Source organism: Rhinolophus hipposideros (genome assembly GCF_964194185.1).
Source record: "Rhinolophus hipposideros genome assembly, chromosome: 21".
NCBI lineage: Eukaryota > Metazoa > Chordata > Mammalia > Chiroptera > Rhinolophidae > Rhinolophus > Rhinolophus hipposideros.
This window is the reverse complement of record NC_138067.1, coordinates 9,678,573-9,698,812: the sequence shown is the minus strand read 5'-3', so window position 1 is coordinate 9,698,812 and position 20,240 is coordinate 9,678,573. Positions and strand designations below refer to the sequence as shown.

The 20,240-nt window shown below is 47.1% G+C and overlaps 1 protein-coding gene across 1 annotated transcript; it reads right to left on the bottom strand.

The window, feature by feature from the left end:
- Nucleotides 1–6,186: 6,186 nt before the first annotated feature.
- On the bottom strand, nt 6,187–18,441 carry HERPUD1 (homocysteine inducible ER protein with ubiquitin like domain 1). The gene is made up of 8 exons (XM_081032292.1): nt 17,666–18,441; nt 14,936–15,013; nt 14,773–14,847; nt 13,642–13,772; nt 11,394–11,516; nt 10,480–10,830; nt 10,035–10,140; nt 6,187–9,204 (listed from the first exon to the last, which is right to left on the bottom strand). Exons 1-8 carry the CDS (start codon nt 17,798–17,800, stop codon nt 9,040–9,042), a joined length of 1,164 nt encoding a protein of 387 aa, XP_080888418.1. The 5' UTR covers nt 17,801–18,441; the 3' UTR covers nt 6,187–9,039.
- Between the last annotated feature and the right edge of the window lie 1,799 nt (nt 18,442–20,240).

The following is a 20,240-nucleotide window of genomic DNA, read 5'->3' as shown; positions in this document are numbered from 1 at the left end:
AGTCCAGATGGAGGGTCATCCTCGCTGATGGGGCGATCCAGGAGTCCCAAGGAGCGAGGCTCCAGCTTTGCCTCTAGGACCGGCGATGGCGCCGTAGACAGGATAATGCTCACCCCCCCAAATGTCCACATCCTCACCCACACCACCTGTGAATGTGTTACCTTGTAGGCCAAAGGAACTTTGCAGATCTGATGAAGTTGAGGCCCTTGAGGCTCAAGATTTCCCCAGATTACCCAGGTGGGCCCAGTGTCAACGCAAGGGTGACTGACAGTGGAGGGGGGGGCCAAAGAGGAGTGTCAGAGGGAGATGTGACTAGGGAAGAAGATCAGAGAGACGCAACATTGGCGGCATTGAAGGTGGATAGAGAGGAAATGAGCCAATGGATGGAGGAAGCTTCTAGAAACTAGGAAAAGCAAGGAAACTGACTCTCTCTTAGAGCCTCTAGACAAAACACAGTGCTGCTGACATCTTCATTTTAACCCCGTGAGATTCTGACCTGTAAGACAGACTGGTGTGGTTTTAAGCCTCGACATTTGTGTTAATTTGTGACAGCAGCAAAAAGGAAACTGACACAGAGGGTTTCTCTGAGGAGGCGACACCGAGTAAAGTGTGCAAGAGCTGAGCAGGATGGATGGGAGTTTGGAGGGGGTCAGTGGGAGGCTCTTCCACTCAGGACGGTGGTCTCAGCCAGACCGAGGCAAGCCGTGAACGCAGGTGAGGAATCAGGCCTTGGGTGTCAGGGGTGGGCACGATCAGATGTGAGTCTCAGTGAAGCCCCGGAAGCAAAGACCAGAGGGCAGAAGCTAGAGCAAGGAGGTAGGAGGTTGCTGGAACACGTGTACTCTGGATGCATTGCTGGGCCAGCTGCAGCCTGCAGAATATGACACAGAAGCAGCTACAGTGTCCCAAGTAGCCACCGTGTGACAAGGGCTGTGCTGAGGGTTTGCCTGCATTTCTTAGTTTGATCCTCACAACCACCCCTGTGAGGTGGTCACTATTATTGTACCCACTGAACAGAGAGGACATGGCTCAGAACACTGACGAGGCTTAAAAGGCTTTCGCAAAGCTGGGATTTGATCCCAGGTCTGTCCCAACCCAGATGCTGTACATAAGCCATGGTCATAGGCTGTGCCAGCAAGGAGAATCCAGGTGTACCTGTTATTTCCCTCTCTGTTCTGTTCAATTCTATTCTAGTCCTTTTTGAGAGACTTGTAGAAAGAATTCTCATTGCACCCATTACTCAGCTTCACCCAATATCAATCACGGCCAATCATATTTGATCTCTACTCCACCTATGTCTGTTTTGGATATCAGTTACATAGCAATGAAATCTATTCCATGGCCATCTGGGCTTAGGGAATTATTAAGGATAATAATAGAAGATTTATTAAGGATAATACGTCTTTTCACTTCAGGCATCTTTGCCATCTCTGACCTCTGTAACGTAGGTCTAGGATGGCTCATTTTAAGAAAGGGAACTGAAGCCCAAGGCCACACAGAGAGTGAAAGGCTGGGGCAGCCCCACTGGACCTGGGACACCCCTACTTGAACCCCTGTGACAGGAGATTCTCCCCAGAAGACAAAGCGGCATTCTAGCATCACCGCCGCCCTCTAGTGGCTATAAAACGTTTACACTGACTCCAGCACCAGGTGACCCGTGTAAAGCAGGATCTACTATATTGAGCCCGGTTTGTGGGGCCTGCGGAGGAGGAGGCTGGTTTTTGGGAAAAGATAAGGTCCGTAAAGAGTGCCTTTACAACCCCTGGGGCCTCAGACAGACACACAGACTCCCACGGCTCCCATGCAGCCAGAGGGGGCCAGAGAGTGAATGTGTTTCAGGGACCAAGCTTTGTGCCAAGACCTGGGTTTTGGCCCCTGAGCCGGGCTCACTGTGTGACCTCCAGGCTGCTTAAGCTCTATGAGCTCACGTTTCCTCGTTTGGTAAGCAGGGCTGTCAGGGGGAATGTGATGGATGTAAAATGAGACAGTGTTTGTAAAGGTTCCTGGCCCTCAGCAAACCTTCAGCCCAAGTCAAGTCAGGAGGAGATCCATTTTGCCAAGAAACCTTTCTCCCTTGCCTCCCTTTACCCCAAATAAGACCCCCATCTGCCTAGGGCAGTGGAAAAGGGTCCTGTCAAGGCCTGAATCTTACTGGGGCTGTTGGAGTTATTGATATACTCCAATAAATGCCCACGGGGCACTTGTGGGGGCGTTGAAGAAGCGTGGCTGTGAGGAAGGGGTGGGGAATAGGAGTACCAGGCTTCTGCCCCTGGTACCAAGTCAGGTGGACAGGCCTGAATTCTCTGGGGGTGAGGGATGTGGGGACAGAGCCCCACAGAGCAGTTTCCAGGCTTTCGGCCTCACATACAAAAGTACTGGCTCAGGTAGTAAATGGCCATCACCTGTGATTGCATGGCCATCAGCTGTGGCTAGTTGGCCGTCAGCTGTAACCAATGAGCCATTGGCCACTAATATAACTGCTGTGGCTACGCTAGCAGAGAGAAATGGGGGGCTAGCAAGAAGATGATGGCTGGCAAGCGTGGACTGCTGTTAGGACGGTGTGTTGCAGATTATGTAGATCCTGCTTCCTGTGTCTCCAGCCCAGCCGCCAGCGAGAATATAGTGGTTTGATTCCCCTATCTGTGGCTCCGTGGGTGTGCCTGTTTGGCTTCACCATATCCTGCGTTCTTATGTGGGAAGCGGTTGCTGAGACCCCGCCGGACACCACTCCCTGTGCCCTTATTGCATTGAGCAAGAAGCTGAGGCCCTGAGAAGGGAGGGGAGCTGGCCAAGGCCACACAGCAGTCAGTGACAGAGTCTCCCCAGCCTGGAATAATCCCCACCATAGAATGACCCCCAACATCAAATATACACTGACTTCCTAGCTTCACCCCTTAACCTGACCCTCCAACCTGGCTCTGCTCTGAACCTTAACGTGAACCCCAGGCAAACACAAACCCCTACATGTGGCTGTTTGTGTCCCCATAGGGACCTACTCACCAAAGAGCCTGACCATGGAGGTGAGGTCAGGAGTGGGTGAGGATAGCTAGGCTCCACCCATCTCACCACCAGCACTCCCCTGTCTCTGGGCTGAGGTGTGGCAGCCTTGCGCCAGAGTAGGCTCTGGCCCGTGAGGCTCCTGCTCAGTGGGTGCCCTCAAAAGGAGCCCTGGGTGAACAGGCAAGAAAAGCCTGCACAGAGCCGTGGCGGTGGTACTTACACCCTGGGAGAGCAGGCTTGCTAATGCGTCTTTAGGGCGGGCCGCAGGGCCAGGGTCAGGAGAGAGGCGGCAAGCATGGTTCTTGGGCAGCAGAGGCCTGGAGCTTGCCTATGGGCATCCGCCGGCCCCCACGTGGCATAAAGCACTTCCAGGGCAGCAGAGTCTTCCCTGATTGCTGCAGCCCCTCAGGCCTCCTTTGTTTCAGAGTCGGACATTTAACCAGCATACCCCAACTTCCGCTCCTCTCCCCTGACCATCCGCATCATTTTACCATCTCCTACTTATCTGGATAATTGCTTCTTTAATGCTTAACAAAAAAAAATGTATTCTTTCTTTTCACTTAAATAAATGTATCTAAGAATAAACTTCATCGCTTACTTGCCATAGATAGAAAGAGACCAAAAGATAATGGCAATGAGATAAAGACATTAAATCTTGCCAGATACTGCTTGAGAATGACCCTAAGTTGGAGGCCTGCTGTTGCATATCAATTAAAACTCAGCTTAAAAAGGAAGAGGGCTTCGTGGGTGTTAAAGATACTCTAGCATCAAGCCTTCCTCTTGCCGGAACTTGGAATACCGGGGAATTCCACGGTGTTAATGCTGCATCTGTGGGCCACGCAACCGCATCTTGCACCCCCACGAGGTATGTGTCTCCCACTTGGGGATCTTCTGGTTCAGAGATCACTGCCTTTAGCCTCCCTATTCCCTTACTGTATTGAGCAAGAGGCTGAAGCCCAGAAAGGGGAGGGGCGCTGTCCAAGGCCACACAGCAGCCAGTGACAGAGCCTCCCCATCCTGGGCTTTCTTCACCCGCAATGTGGGTGCTCAAGCCTTGGGACATTGACCAGCCCTCTCCCAGCACTGTTGCCTTCCTTAGAGGTTCCAAAACCCTCACCATCACTAACAGTCTGTCTTTGGGGCAGGATAAGGTGAGGGGCTCATAAGGAAAATACCCCCGGCCCCTTCAAGTGTTCTTTGCTGTGACCGTTGCCCAGAATCAGAATTTTGTGGATGTCTGGACTCAGCCTTTGCCTGGTATGCACTAAGTCACCTAAGTTCCCATATCCTTAACTTCCAGAAGGAAGAGAGACAGGAGAACAACTCTGAGTGAGTGCTTATCACACCCAGGCCACGCTGCACACCCACCACACAGTGGCCCCTGGAGATCTGTTGACAGGTGAACAAACACAGGGAGGGAGGTGCAGGCACTCACCTGACACCCTACAGATGCAACTGGAGAAGTCTGGGGTACCTAAGTCCAGGGGGGCAGGAGGCCTGGGGAAACGCTGAGAGAGTGGAGTACAGACCTCCATTGAAACCAAGCCCACATCCTAAGATAGTGACAGAAGCGGGGCTGATAATAATGACCATGGCTCTGAGTGCCAAGGTCTCAGTCTTTGTGTTAGTTTCTACCCGACCCTCTATAATATGCCATTCTTGACCACCTGTCTTTGTCTTCCCCTGCCATTCTGAGTTCTTGTCTGTACCAGTCATTGGACATAGCACCGTCTACCATGGATGAACTCTTGAGCTGTTCAAATTTTAATATTAATCTATTAAGTTTTAAAATATAAAATGGGTACCTGCATAGTCAAGATAATATAAAGGAAATCAAATCACTTGTTAGTCCTTCCACCCTGAAACAATCTTATTTTGGGGAGTGGCGAGGGGGTCTTTCCTTTAGCAAGCCTTTTATTCCTCTGCACATTTCTTCATTCAACAAATATTCACGGAGCATCTATTCAATAGATGACCTCAGGCAGGGATACAGTGGTAGGGGAACCAGATAGCCGCTGGCCCCTCCTCTCACAGGCCCATATTGTGGTGGGAGATAGAGCAACGGTCTGAGGCTCAAGTATTGTGGTCTCACCCCCACGTCTCAGAACGAGGAGGCGATGTGACTATTTGCTAAATAATAAAATCCACTGTTCATTGAGCTCTTCTTATGGGCCTGCTGGACTGTGAGCTCCTTGAGCCAGAATCGTAGCTGCATTGTATCCTGATGTATAATAGTAGGTGCTTGCCACATGGTTCACAGCAGTCTTTCCAGGTAAGGAATGAAGGTTGCTTCCTGGGAGATGCAAAGAAGGAAACTCAAAGAATTTTGGGGATCTCGAGAAGAACTCAGTATTTCAGGTAACGTGTGGTGGCAACTCCTTGCCTTGGCTTTTCTGGCCTTGATAGTCTTTTTAAGTCAATCTGAAGATTCCTTATGAAAAACTCCAGCAAAACAGATTTCAAAGAGCCTTTGCAGTTAATTACTATTCTTACTGGGTTTATATAAATAATCAGGCCAAGTTTATTGAAACTAGACTTATTTTGCACATAAATTAGTCTTAATTTGGCTATCTTTGGTAATAAAAATGGGATGATTTTAGAGAGAAAATCAGTAGAAATTTCAGTAGAAATTATAAATACCTTTGTAGACGTTAGATTTTAATGTTGTTCATTGTCTTTGAATTTTTTTTCCTACTTATAAACTGGACCGGATCCTGAATTTTTCTAGTTTTCTTAAATATTTGGTGGCAACCCTCCAAAAAACATTTTCATTTTCCCATCCTTTGACTTGGAATCATTCAGCACTAAAATTGCTCTTTCCCCAAAGCCATGCAGGTTAACGTAAGACAGCTTGATACAGACTTCAGAGAAATCACCACGGCAGCTCATCTACGGACAATCTTTGTGCCTGTTGCAGAAAGATCGCCCAGAGACATTCCAGCAGCAGACCAGGAGAATCTATCAGACTAACTGCCTGCCTTCAGTCCATCTGAAGATGATCCAAGACAGACATCTAGAAATCTCCTTGACTGCCTGCCTTCAGAACTCAGAAGCCGAGGTTATAGTCTGCTCCAATCATTAGCCATTGTTTTTCTTTTGTTTCCATAGCAATGCCTCCTATTAAATGCCTCATTGCATGTACCATACCAGCATCACCACCTCCTGAAACGAAACACAACTTTAACTGAACTGAACTTTTCTCAGGACTGAGACTGGTTTAATGAGATACAGAACGATCTACCAACACAACTTTTGGAATGTAAAACTTCCAGGGAAGTTTCAGAGGAGGGAACTGTGGGGGTTCAGAGGTAGTCACCCCAAGGTATGCCACTGTGGTATGCAGACTGTTTTGGGCTAAAGGCAACTTTAGCCATAGGCCCAAGAGAAACTTCTGCCCCTCCCTTAACTACACAGAAGAACTTGAATTAGGGGACTTGCCCATAATAAGAGATTATCAAAGGTAACCTTTTTTGACCTATCTATAGGGCAGGACAAACTTCTATTTACTAAGTAAGCTCTGTTCTTCTTATCACCCTGCAAGGACACTTTGAAGTCCCCAAGGCACCTTACCTCATCCCTGGCTCAGAATGTCTTGTATACCTCAATTCCCCTTTCCATCTCTGAACCTCTCCTGCATGTGGGGTCTCTGACTCATGTCCACGGGGTTCCCACATACATGTATGTAATAAATGTGGTTATTTTCTCTTGCAAAAAAAAAAAAAGGCCTTAGTATGAACCCTTAATCGTCACTTTCATAAATCATCAAGTTTGTCAGGATTCCTGCTTTTTGGCAGGAGGGGCAAATCTCATCTCTGCGTTTTTGCTTTTGCTGAGACCCTTCTCTCCAGCTCCTCAGACTCCTTCCATTAATTCTGACCCACTTAGTCACTCGAAAAACTTGAAAATCTCCAATCCCAAGTCATTTCTCCCTTCAAGCAAAGACTGGCGTCATAGCTTGTCAATAATTACTGCCTTCCTTGTTCTGGAGGTAGTTATTTGAAACTATACCATTTAACTCCTTACATAATTATCTTAGTTGGCTTTTTAAAACACAACCACACATAAAATACCTTTGTATCTACCCAGCATCTTGTTATGGATTGTTCAATGAATGTTTATTTGATGTAATGATGTTTCCAATAATGATTAATTTAAATGATCACAGCCATGATACAAGACGTTGATTTACCATATTTTGCCGTGTATAATGCACATTTTTGCCCAAATTTGTGAGGGAAAAATAAGGATGCATATTATACACAGGTAGTACTAATTGGGTATCTATATAAATGTTTGTAATTCCTTTATTTGTTTATGAGTTAAAAGTGTAACTCTAGAAATCAATAACGATATCCCTGTGCAAACCAGTACCCTGGAATGCAATAATCGGTTTTGTTTAACTTATGACAAACTTGCAATGACAAGGAGTTCTCGGCCTCTGTGATGCAAATATCATAAATTTGTTACTGGTACGAACTTCTTGTACCTTGTATTTGTTCTTGTGTTTTGTGATCATTTGTTACATAAAATTTATTGTACCATAATATGTTAAAAAAATAAATGATAAAAATTCCTTTATAATACAAAAAACAAGTACCTAAATGTAAACAAATAAAAATTTGAATTAAAAAATTAAAATGGGGGCGGCCAGATAACTCAGTTGGTTGGAGTGTGAGCTCTCAACAATAAGGTTGCCGGTTCAATTCCTGCACGGGATGGTGGGCTGTGCCCCCTGCAACTAGATTAAAAGGACAGCAACTTGACTTGGAGTTGATGGGTCCTGGGGAAAAAGACAGTTCCCCAATAAAGTCCTGGAAATACACACTGTTCCCACAATAAAGTCCTATTCCCCTTCCCCAATAAAATCTAAAAAAAAAAATTAAAATGATTTTTTTTCTTGAAAGTTTGGGCTGAAAATGTGGGTGTGCATTATACATGGGAGCGCATCATACCCGGAAAAATATGGTACTTTGTCCAAAACAGCACCATTCAGGCCTTGAGCATTCTACCTATAACATTATTCATGTGAAAAATACACAGAACTTTGCTTTTAAGATTAGTCTCAAAACTAGTAACTAAAGAAAGGATTAGAACCACAAAAGTAAGCCCAGCTTACAAAAGCACAACATTTGAGGAGGTAAAAAAAAAATTCCTTAGCATTGCCAAGGTGGAAGATACTTAATGCCACTAAATTTAAATTTGCGGAATTTAACTTTGATGGGCTACTATGTAAACCAGTACTGTTTAAATCAGGAAATGGGGCAAACTTAAGTATATTCTTAGTAAATTAAAACTTTCATGGCCTTACCTTATCACTCTTCAGTAATACAAATCGGCCTTTTATAAAAAGAAGCAGAGCATTCAGGTTACTTAAAAATCAGCAACTATTGAGGCTCTAGCGACAATGGACACGGAGTGAACTGGTAAGAGTCGCTGCTGGGATCATTCATAGTAAAACTTTATTGAACAGAAACCCCAGCAAAGGTTTTCACCTCTGCAAAGTTCTCCTTGGTTTAAAGTAAAGCACTGCATTTGAAAAAGCAATTATACAGAAGTCTTTCCTAGAAAAGTCCTGCTAAAACATGTCTAGCAATTTCATTTGATTATATAAAGTAGTACACTTAGTGTAATTTGAACATTCCAACAGGAATCAAATCGTACCAGCAGAACCATTTCTGCATCTATGACATCTATGTACAAACATACATGCAGACACACACATCTGGAAAAGTTCCTCAGGCATAAACATGCGACACTAATACCTTCTACTTACAATGCCTATTAAACTACATACAGTATATATTAAAGCTCTTCAGAATAAAGACATGAGAAGCCTTGGGCATTTTTTGTTCATCAATTTGTATAACGGCTTCACGTCTTACTTTCTGCTTTTGCTTGATCACAAAAGCATATCCTCCTCCTTGTTGGTTCTTTTACTAATCCTGTGCCATTGCGACATCCAGGTGAGGAAATCTAGCTGGAGTCAAATGATCCAGTCCACGCCTATCAAAGCCTCCAGCAGCCAGAGAGCAAATGGCATCAGTTTGCTATGGCTGGGGGCCCTTCTGGAAGAAGAGAGGCAAAGAAAGTCTTGAAGACGAGCCAGGCTGTGCTCATAAATGAAGGGCTGGTCTGCTCACCATCCAGTACGTCCCTGTCTGGAGGGAGCTGATTTGGGTCTTCAATTTCAGGATCAGGGCCTTCCTATAGGCAATTAGACACAATGAGAAAACAATTAGAACCGTGATATACACCAAATGATGTCAGGCAGTGGCAGAGTAAACCCTTCGGCCATTGCGTCCGATGCGAAGCAGCCAGGCAGGCAGGCCCCCAGGGCTGGATGGAGTTCTTTCCTGCGTAGCACAACTGCGCTGCTGACATTCTCACCGCTTAGATTTCCAGCAGCAAATATCAGAACAAATGAAGTAACCAGATCTGCAACTATTATTAAATGAGTAATTAAGTTAACCTCTTCATTAAATATGGATACTCTTCTAATTTTGGCAGTGTTGAGTTCAAAAAAACTAAAAATGGAAACCCAGGGTTCTAAAATCAGACACTAGGGTGCCAATGTATATTATAAAACAATACCCTTTAGAAGTATGCATTAAACTGCCTCATAAAAATTCTATTTCTGTGTGTAATTTCCAGGAAATCTATTCTGTGAGACATGCTTATGCTCTTAATAGTAACTATCCGTTAGCAGTTTCCATGGTCTAACACATTCTTTTAGACCAAGGAATACTTAAAATAGTGAGTTTAAAAAAATCATCATTTACATATGCCACAATACAAATTGCCACAGCCACAGGACAAAAATACCTGATAGATGATGCCATGACACATTTCATGCTTTAAAAACAGCTACTGTTCTAAGAATAGATTTGGAAAACACAAAAAAAGCAAAAAAAAAAAAAAAATCACGTGAAATATTTAGCCTAATAAAAATGGTAAACCACGACACCAGATCGTTCAATGAGGCGAGAGCCTAGCACCTCACGTGAAGCGTGCTGGACTGCACCGGAATAACATACCTGTAAGTTATTGTTGGGGTCCTGATGTACAGCTTCATGAACAGGACCATCATTCGGGAAGTTCTGAATTGGCCGCTGTCTAAACGGAAACCACCCAACGTGATGCCTTCAAAGGAAGCACATAAAAGTCCATCTTAGCTAACATCACGGTGAGATTTACTCGAGAATTGAAGGCCCCCCTCGTTGGCCTCCTCCAATCGGAGCAGCACCCTGACTAGAAGCTCACGGCAAGGCCCGTCGCAGACACCCTCTATCACACCATCTCCTGGACTTTCTCACTGGCCTGTCAGGCTCTGAAGGCAGAGGCTGTGTTTCATTCACCATTGTACATTCAGCAACATACACCGCACCTGCCATGTAGTACGTGCTCCCTAAGTGCTTGAATCATGTAAAGCATAATTTGTAGTAAAGGAGGGAAAAGAGGAAAACAAAATCATCTGCTTACAGGTACATGACCACGGTGGCCCCCATAACCATGAGGAATCTGCTCAAGGAGGAGTAGAAGTAGAGGATACTGAGAAAAACGGAAAACGTAGCTGCCGAATAGATCCAATCCAACCAATCTCGATTTATCTCATCATCTTCTTCCACGATAGGGCCGCCTTGTGCGTTCATCCGCAAATTTTGGTTGGCCCCAGGATTCACCACCACTTGAGGAGCAGCATTCTGATTGGCTGGCTGGTTTTCAGCTGGAAACTGGTTGTGAATAGGGGCTGGAGCAGGTGCAGAGACCACAGGTATCTCTTGTGCACTTGGTGAAGGAACAAAAGTCCCCGATGCAGCAGTGGCCGCTAAACTAAAATAGACATGACAGAGGCAGATACGTACTGTGAGAACAAAGCTCCGTGAAGACTGTGGTTTACATCACAGGTCACCAATCTACTCAGGCTCTTCTACAGTTAAGGATTGTAAGTAGGTACATACAAACTTAAGTTTTCTTTAACTTAGTGAAGAACTTCTCTACTAACAGTCATATCTATACATGGCTTTTCTGCTCCTGAGAGAATCCACATGATAAATTTCATCTGGAATTAAACAAGGCTACTATAACAGTATGGTGCAGAAGCAAACTAAAATTTTCACAAAACTTTAAAGATACCACATGTTGAAAAGAAAGTAACACATTCTTAAATGAAGCCATCAAACTATGTATCAGAGATAAGCACCCCTGCATAAGCATACAATTAGGTGGAAGTTACATTTCTACTCTGCCCCAGCCATAGAACCAGACAGAGCAGGGCTCTGCAGAAAGGGATCAAAACAGTCATCCCTGCATCCCTGCCTTTATAGGTAACAGGATGGGATTCTCCTCAGCTCCCAGGACCCTTCCCCCACCACACATGGCAGGGAAGAACTCACTATTGCATGTAGTACTGCCGAGCGTAGATCTGCTGGAACCAGGAGAGCTGCAGCCACCCATAGGTTGTGTAGCCTGAGAAACCAGGCCCCAGGCCCTGCAATGCCAGCTGGGTAGCTTCTGGCCTATGAAAGATTTTTTAAAATACTCATTTTGAGTTGGTTTAGTATGAATAAGTGAAAACTAAATTTAAATTACAATCACGAGTTCAAATCAAAGCGACAGAAGAATGGGCTTTACGATGGTCACACACAGACGAGCGTGTGATGCAGCTGTGAGCACAAGCACAGAGCTGGCTGACCGAGCCCTCCTCCCATGGCCCAGACCCCATGGGAACACCAGAGCCGTGCACAGCGCTGGCTGTCACCACGCCATCGCGGCGGGTGCGCAGAGAAGCAGTCTGAGTGGCTTCCCATCCCATTTATGACTTGCCAAGTCTCACTGAAGGTCTCAACTCACTGTTCATCCTATTTAGGAAGCAGCTCAGAAAAGCCACATTTCTCCCAAAGCCTCTCCTGAAGGAAACTGCCCGCTCCTCCCAATACCCACTTCTCCCCTGCCTCTGCATCTTAAATGTCTATGGCGGGGTGGGTGTGTGTGGCACCATCCATGCATGCTTGCTGACCACTTGTGCCCTGCACAGGTGCTGGGCTGTTACCTCCCTGTTTCCCAACAATGTCGTGTGGAGGGAGCTCTATCCCCGTTTATGGAGGGGAAACTGAGTGCAGCTCAGGGAAGACAAGAGATTTATCTGCACAGGTCACTGAGCTAGTTAAGCAGCAGGGCTGGATTTGAGAGCTGTTTGTTTGACCCCAAATTCATTCTACTATACCATGCCACACAGCCTTAAACTGCCCAGCGGTGGGGGTGGGGGAGGAGGCAGGGCCTGTGGGACTCTTCAGTGGCTTTGTGGGCCTTACACGGTGAAGTCCTTAGGCAGCACTTCACAAAAGTGAAACTAACAGAATTGCCAGAAGATCAGGAGTTGGTTACGTGGTCATTTCTGCTGGTCACCTCATTTCCTTAACCAAAGTTGTATGTACCGGCTGCTCGATAAATATTTGTTGAATGATCAACAAGTTTTATGACCGTGAAATTCACACAGATATGGGCCCAGAATAAAGGAAGCAGTTTTAAGTGTTTCTATCCAATAAGGAATCCACTTATTACCCAATTTACATGCTGACAGTCTATTAATCAAATTCCATACCTAGAGTATTTCTAAAACAGTATTTCAGTACAAGTAGGTCTTACTATGATACTGTTTTTGATCATTTAAAAAATTACAGTGCATTGAAATGAGAAGACAACAAAGTGCTTTTATTAGCTCTCATGATGATGGCACTGCAATACGCCAAGTAACGAAAAGGTTTTTACAGTTATTTACTGAAGCATGTCCGGCGGACATGACATGATGTCTGGGAATTACTTTTAAATACTCTAGGGAAAAAAGTGACGGGGCAATAGATGAAATGCGCATGGCAAAACATTGATCGGTTATGTGCTGATTCGTGTACAGTTCCCTCTACTTTTGTGTATATTTGAAATTTCCACTAATTAAAAAAGAAAACAAGAAACTCTTCATTCTTCAAACTGGCTTTATCAACAATCAAGTATTAAAAACTACTAGGAAAAGGAAGGCAGGGGAATTAGGGAGTTACAGAATTTCAACTTGTCATTAATACATTATTTTTTCCCATAGGAACTTTCATAATAAAGTGTTCCAAGAGCTACAAAATCCAAACATTAGAGCATTTAGTCACTTCCGGCTTTTGCTCTCAAGAAAAGCTCTAATCATTCTAAAGAAATGACCTTTTTTCCTCGCCACCAACACAGCCTTTGGCAGAGCATTTCTTAAACAGTCTCTTCACCTTTGGTCACCCGCTGTCACGACAAAGCCCAAAGCTGCTCAGAAGAGCAGCTGCAGGATGCTTTAATAGCTGTTTTTTCTGCAGCAGCACTAACCTGCTACCATGAGGCCAGCACATGCGAAGCATGTCATGTAGGAGGGGAAACGCCTACATTTTCAATACATGTGTCTCCCACTTTTTTATATGTTCCTAAAATATTGACCGTGTAGTAAGAAAACTTAAATACATAGAAGATTTTTAAAGTGAAACCCTTACAAAACAATACTTAGTACATTTTAAAGTTCTATGACTATATAGTATAAACACACCTTATTCTTAAATTGACACAAACGATGCACATTCAAGTTGTATAAACCTGGTTCTTTACTGTAACACTCACCTTGAGATGTTCTCCCATCCAGCGGGAGAAAGGTTTCGAAGAAGCTCCCTTGGCCTTAAACCATCACTTGAGGAATCCCCAGGGTACTGTCCCTGATTACAACCAGCGGGCTGCTCTGTGGGTTCAGCAACCTACGTAAGTGTAATGTGAACAAAGAACAAAGGGTGTGATGCAACTGGCTGAAATCAAGCTAAAAGAATTATTTTGCTGTGAATAACTTATGTCCCCCACCCCCACCTCTGAACTCAACAAAATTAAACAGATGCAATGTTATGTAAAACATATTCTGAAATTTCTTCAACACAATTTCAATATATATTTCAACATATGTTTCATTGATATTTTTTCCTAGAGTAAAGATGCTGTAGTTTCATTAAAATCTTTCAGCGACGTTACCATGGGTGAAAAAGCTTCCTGATAATGCTCAGTATACCTTATGGGGCTCCATTTACTAAATCAAGAAATTAAATCTGACCAACAAGATTCATAAATACAACCCAGCCAGCAACCTAAAGGGAAGAATTTTCTATGCTATGTGCAGATGTCTCAGAATGTAATGCAGAGGTAATGTAAATTTAGAGTGTCTCACCACATTTATTAATGCTGCATGTTTATTTGAATCAACACTGTGAAATGAAAAATTAATGGTTTTGACTGTTAAATATAAATCTTTAGAGGTCACTCCATAGAGACTGGCCTTTTCCTATCCAACTAACTAAATAAGTAATCACAGTGAAAATTTCCAAAGAAAATATATTCACTTCTTCCCTCTTTATAAAAATTAGTGGTTGCTAAATTCCACAAAAATCATTTTAGAATGCCCAGTTAGTTCAGTGATCTGGATACACAGGAACGGTAGGTCACATCTCACCCCAGAAGACAGGGTGATGTAGACAGAGCTCCGCTTTCCCACCATAACACTGACCGAGCCGTCTCCTACTATTACCTAGAGTGAACTCTCACTTGTATGGATACCAGTTTCTAATTCCTGATTCTCGCTGGGGAAGAAACAAAATGTTACTTGATAAAGAAGCTTAAAATCTCTCTTAAGAGTTTTATCCAACTTCCTTTATTCCTATCTCGAGAGTCTGAATGACACAGATTATTCTCATCATGACAAAGCGGACATACCTGTGCACTGGTTTCGGGCATTTTTGCAGGAGTCTTCACATTGCACACCAGGTGTAGAACATGCCGCTTTTCCTGCTAAAAGTGATACGGAGCAACTTTAGGGCCTGAGTGCAACCTGGCAAGAGCTTACAAACATTCAAACATTAACATGGAAGTGACGTACCTTTGGAAGCAAGTCCCTGAGACACTGGTTATCCAACAGCAGCTTCCCAGAATAAATTAACCTCTGGTCCTCTGGACGCTTATCATGGAAAGAAAGAGTAGCATAGGTCAGCGTTTAACCCCTACAAGTTCCCAAACACGAAAGACACTGTTTTATACAAATCATTTAAATATGTGTGCTTTTGCCCCAGCGTCACAGGAAAACATTTTTTTCAAAGGCCTCATCTACAAAACTTTTATTTATAAAGCATTTGAATTTAAACTGGTCTCTCACATGCAAATAAATTTAGATGCAAATTATCTCCAGTCCACAAAACCTACAGCTACCGACCTGAAGTAACTCCCAGGGAAACTGCTTTCTGCCGCTAAAAACACAGATTTCATTTGGGGCTCCTATAGCAATTAACTTCAAAACCAGTTTGGTCTCAAAGTACTCCCAAGGTCAGCCTTCACCAAAACCACCTAAAACTGGCCCAAAATAACATGAAGCAATTTTAAACTTCAGCCCTCGGAGAGACATTTCCCGACATACAAATGCAGTTATAGAGGACGTGGTGTGTGGGTAACATTTCCACAGCAACGCTGTGAGATTCTGTACCCTTATTTCAAGGGGGGAGAGTCAGAAATTGAGTTGTCCAAAGTCACCAGCTGCTACAGAGTCCAGATTCCAATCTCCTCCATTCCAATGATTTTAAAACCACAGGGACTCCACACTTTTCTGTAAATCTCACTTTTAAGATCTATTTTTAATTTCTTTAAAAACTTTACTTAGAAATAACCACCTCAAATGATATATAACCAAAGGCACTACACTGAAGATCACCACCAACTTGTCAAACTACTCGTGCCAGAATGCAAAACTCAGAAGAAAACTGCTCCTGCCAAGTAGCCTGAGATGACAAAGCAAGCTGTTTAAAACAAACAAAACATAACTGTGTCTATTTACATGCACAAACCCGGAGTTTTACAGCTCTGCAACTAACACAAATTGCAGAACTGTATTGGGTGCTGTGTTCACCACTGTTCTCGCTGACTGACTTCATCGGTAAATGCTGTGCACATGATTTTGTAAAATGCTATTGAAGAGGTGGGTCCTGTATCACACGAGCATGCAAGTTCCACGCCGGAAAAGGTTCAAACACCATAGTGGTCCGAGACTTAAATTGTCTTCCTCGTTAAAAGACTGAATTGACGCTCTGTGTCTTTCTCCAGGGGCTCATTGATAAAAATTAAATATGTTAAGCAAACTAATATAAAGTAAGGCTTCTCACATTAGAAAACAAATGGGTATTCTCCAGCTATAACAGTACATACCTGGGGACACCTTTTGTTTACAACTTTATTTATATTTATTTATTTGGGCCTTCAGACTTCATAGGAGTGATGTTTCTCACTCGAGGAAGACCTTAGGAAAACTCTCCTCTAAAACATTGCCTTTTACCAAATGCCGCAACTAGAGACGACACCTGCTTGGCCAATTTGGGCACCGAGCAGCCATTCTTACAGCAACCCCACCGCCTCCTTACTTGGCAGCAGCGATGGAGAAACCGCAGAGTCCCCAGGTGAATGCACATAAGTAAAAAAGCAAACTCCAAAAGACAACTCAGAAGGAAAAGTCACTTCTACATTCAACATTAAACACACGTGGAACAAAAACACCCTGACCCGTGCACTATCACATACTGCAACTCTTTAGATAAGAGGGAACAATTTCACAATCTTTGCGGGCCCTGATGCCCTCTCCTGTTTGATGGAGAATTGTACTTGTGGGCAGGAGAGAACACGGCTAACACTTACATAACATTAGGGTAGAAAGTAAATACAGTCCGGCTCCCGGCCGCCATCACGTGGTGGGCAGCGGGCGGGGCTGAGGGCGATACTGACAAACATGTCAACCAAAACAAAGCGAGGAAGTCCGCGAAATGGAGGAAGCCAAGTCGTCAGACCAGGACTCGGGGCTCCTTCCGCCTGCGTCTCAGCCGCTCTTGGCCGGCCAGGGCGCGGCGCCTCCCCGGGGCTGAGCAGAGCTGGTGGAGCGCGCACCGCCGGGAGGGGCCCGGGGCGGCGGGGCCGGGGCGGGGCAGAGCCGCGTCTCGCTCCTGGGTGTGGGGCCCAGGCACACGCTCCCGGGCGCGCACCGCGTGTCTCTCGCCAGCGGCCTGCGGCTGGCCCCTGCCCGGTCCTCGCCGCAACGCGAGGCTACCTTCAGAAAACTCATTTTGCGGCACTGGTGTCTTATTTCTATGCGTTGGAGGCAATCCCCATCAGGGACACCCAGCTGCCCTGTCGTTTTGGGGGACACTGAGCGTTGAAGGGGGAAATGACTCGCCCAAGGTCAAACCGCCGTGTCAGCGGCTCGTCCGAGGCTGGGGGCCGGGAGGGGTCTGGCGAGGCGGGGCGGGGGGCACCAGCCCGGGGGTTGGAGGACTCGGCAGGCGAGACGACAGGGCGAGGCAGGCCGTCAGGAAGGCGGGCGATGGCAGCCTGCGACACGGGGACCACCACGGGGCCAGGACAGGAGTTGCCTTTGGCGGCCGGGCAAGAAGGGGAAGTCCACAGCCCCGGAGGAGGTGACCTGATGAGGACGCGCGGTCGGGGAGGCCGGGAAAGGGAGAGGCCGTAGGATAAGGGGAAGCAGACGTGGCATCCCGAGGGGGACGAGGAGGGGGTTGGGGAGGTGACAGCCGGGGCGAGGAGGGCGCTGGCAGCGGGAGTCGGGGGCCCCTCTCACCGGGCGCTCGGGGTAAACGCGGCTCAGGTGGGCCTTCAGGTGGCCCACGCTCCAGCTGCGATCGCCGCTCAGCTCCAAGTCGCGGTGGCGCTGGTTGGGGCTCTTAACCAGCAGCGTGACGGGCTCGGCCTCCATGTCCGCTGAGCGGTGGGCTCGGCTGCGCTCCGAGAAGCCAGGCAGGCGGCGTCGCTGCCGCCCGCAAGCTCGGCGATTACAGTTTGCGTCTCTGGGGCGCGCGCCCCCGCCTCCGGTGCCTTTTATAGGAACCCCGCGCCCCAGCTTTGCAGACAGAACCCTCTGTGGCTGCCGCCCATTGGCTGATGCGGGGGCCACTGCCCCGACGTGGCCCAATCGGAGGCCGGATCCGTGGGCAGAGGGGCGGGCGGAGCACGTGGGCGCGGCTGATGCAACCCGCCGCCGTTGCGTCACTTCACGTCGCGGCTGAGGTCCCGGAGCCGGGGTCAGGCGGCCATAGGTGGGTGCCCTGCGGCCAGCTGGGACCTTCAGTCCCGAGGAACGTAGATTGCGCCCTAGCTCGGGTGCCTAAGGCACCTTAGGGAAGATCATCCCGGCCGACTCCGGGATTGGCAGCCTCTGCAAATTGTTTCCTCACAAAGCAGCACCACGCCCCTTTTGACCCCAGGCGTCAACACCCATGTTGTGTCTCTTCCCTCCGGGGGGACGTCAGGCCCCGCCCCCCCCACCCCCACCCCGGCCTCGGCTCCGAGGACACCGGGGCTGACCCTGTCTCGGAGTCCACCGGGAAGGGCTCCCTCGAAGGGCAGGGCGAGGGAGGAACGGGGCGGTGCTTCCCGGGCGGAGGACGCAGGCGGCCCAGCTGCTGCTGCCAGTTCGTGCGGCCTCAGACGTGAACGTTACACCCCCGAGGTGCACCCTCGAGGGGGGGACACCACAGCCCAGCGGACGCCCGGAGCCCCCGGGAAAGGGCCCCACTGTCTGGGCTACTAACGACGCCTCCTTTCCGTGGGGGCGGAGGAGAGGCGGGCACGGGGCTCACATCGCGTTTTCTAAACGTAAAACCACAAAGCCCTCTCGGAAGTGGACTCTCCTTCCCTCCCTTCTGCAGGGAGAAGGTCTTAAAGAGCCTGGAGTGCCATCGTGCTGGCCCATCTCGTTCCAGTCCCGCTGGGCCACCTGCTTTCCCAGGCGTGGCAGGCGCTGGTGGCCAGGGCGGGCGGGTGGTGGGCGCAGGGCCACCCACCGGCGCCGAAGGACCGGCCGCGTCGTCTCGCGCACCCGCAGGCTCGCGTCTGAGATCGGGGTGCGGGCCGGGGCGGCTCCTCCTTCTGGCCGGAGGAGAACCTGCGCCGCCCCTTCCTCGCTCCGGTGGTTTGTCGGAGCCTTTGGGCTCCTCCGTGTGCAGCGGCGTCACCCCCCCTCTGCCTCCACGGGCGCGTGTCCTTCTCCCCGGGTGGCTGCCTCCCCGAGGTTTTCCCTCTATGCACGTCTGTCTCCGTGTCCCAGTGTCTCCCGTTTTTAGTAGGATATCGCTCATGTTGGATTAGGGCCCACTCCAATGACATCGTAACTTGGATCATCTGCAAAGACCCCATTTCCCAGCATGGCCAAATTCATAGGGACTGGGGGTTAGGGCTTCGGCATCTTTGGGGAGAACATGACTCCACCCATAGCTGTTGGCCTGAACAGGACGCAGAACATGGGGTGGCTGCTTTTCAGCTGACTTGCTACGAAGAAGGGAGGTGGAGGGCTTTGGAGATAATTTGTCCCGACACTCAGTTCTCTGGGATTGTGTTTTTTTTGTCACCGAGGACAGCTGTGTTTCTTTTCGTCAGGGCTGGCTTCATGGGCGTAGCTCCCACCCTTGGTTTAATGCTCTGCCGTCAACATCTGAAAATTCTTAATACATTTTGAACAGGAGTTCCTGCGTTTTCACTTTTCGTGGGGTCGCACAAATTATGTCGCTGGTCCTGCGTTTCACACATCAGGACAGAAGAAAATGACTGATTATGATCTAGTGGTCTTGCAACTAGAAGCTGACCAGTGGGGCCAGGCCAGGTAAAACAGTCAGAGGCCTTACAGGGAACAGCCAGGACAACGGCTTCATGGGGAGATTAAGTGTGCCACGTAGCGTGGTGTCCTCTAGCCTGCAGTGACAAGCGTCAGGGCCCCTTAAGACAGCACATCCATGTCCACTTGGCAGTAAGAGAGTAAAGGGGTGTTGTTGTTGTTGTTTTCCTAGGGAAACAATCCAATTTCTGTGATTCCCTGTTGGGTTATGTCCCGACGACAGAGCCCCTTTTAAAGACTGTACTGATTTTACCTAAAGCACATTTAGAAAAATATTAAATTCAAGTCAACAAAAGTGCCAGGAATAGAAAGATAAACATGAGTGACTCTGCTCTCAGTGACCTTACAAACGTAATGCGGGTGATAAGACAATACAAAAATACAGAAATAAAAGACAACCCAAAAGTCTCTTACATTTCTGAAGGACTTATGATCATATCAAGGAATCACATAGAGGCAGGAGGAGACAAGGGCAAGACAGAAAACTTGATGGAAGAGGTAGAATTTGAGCTGAACTTTGACAGAT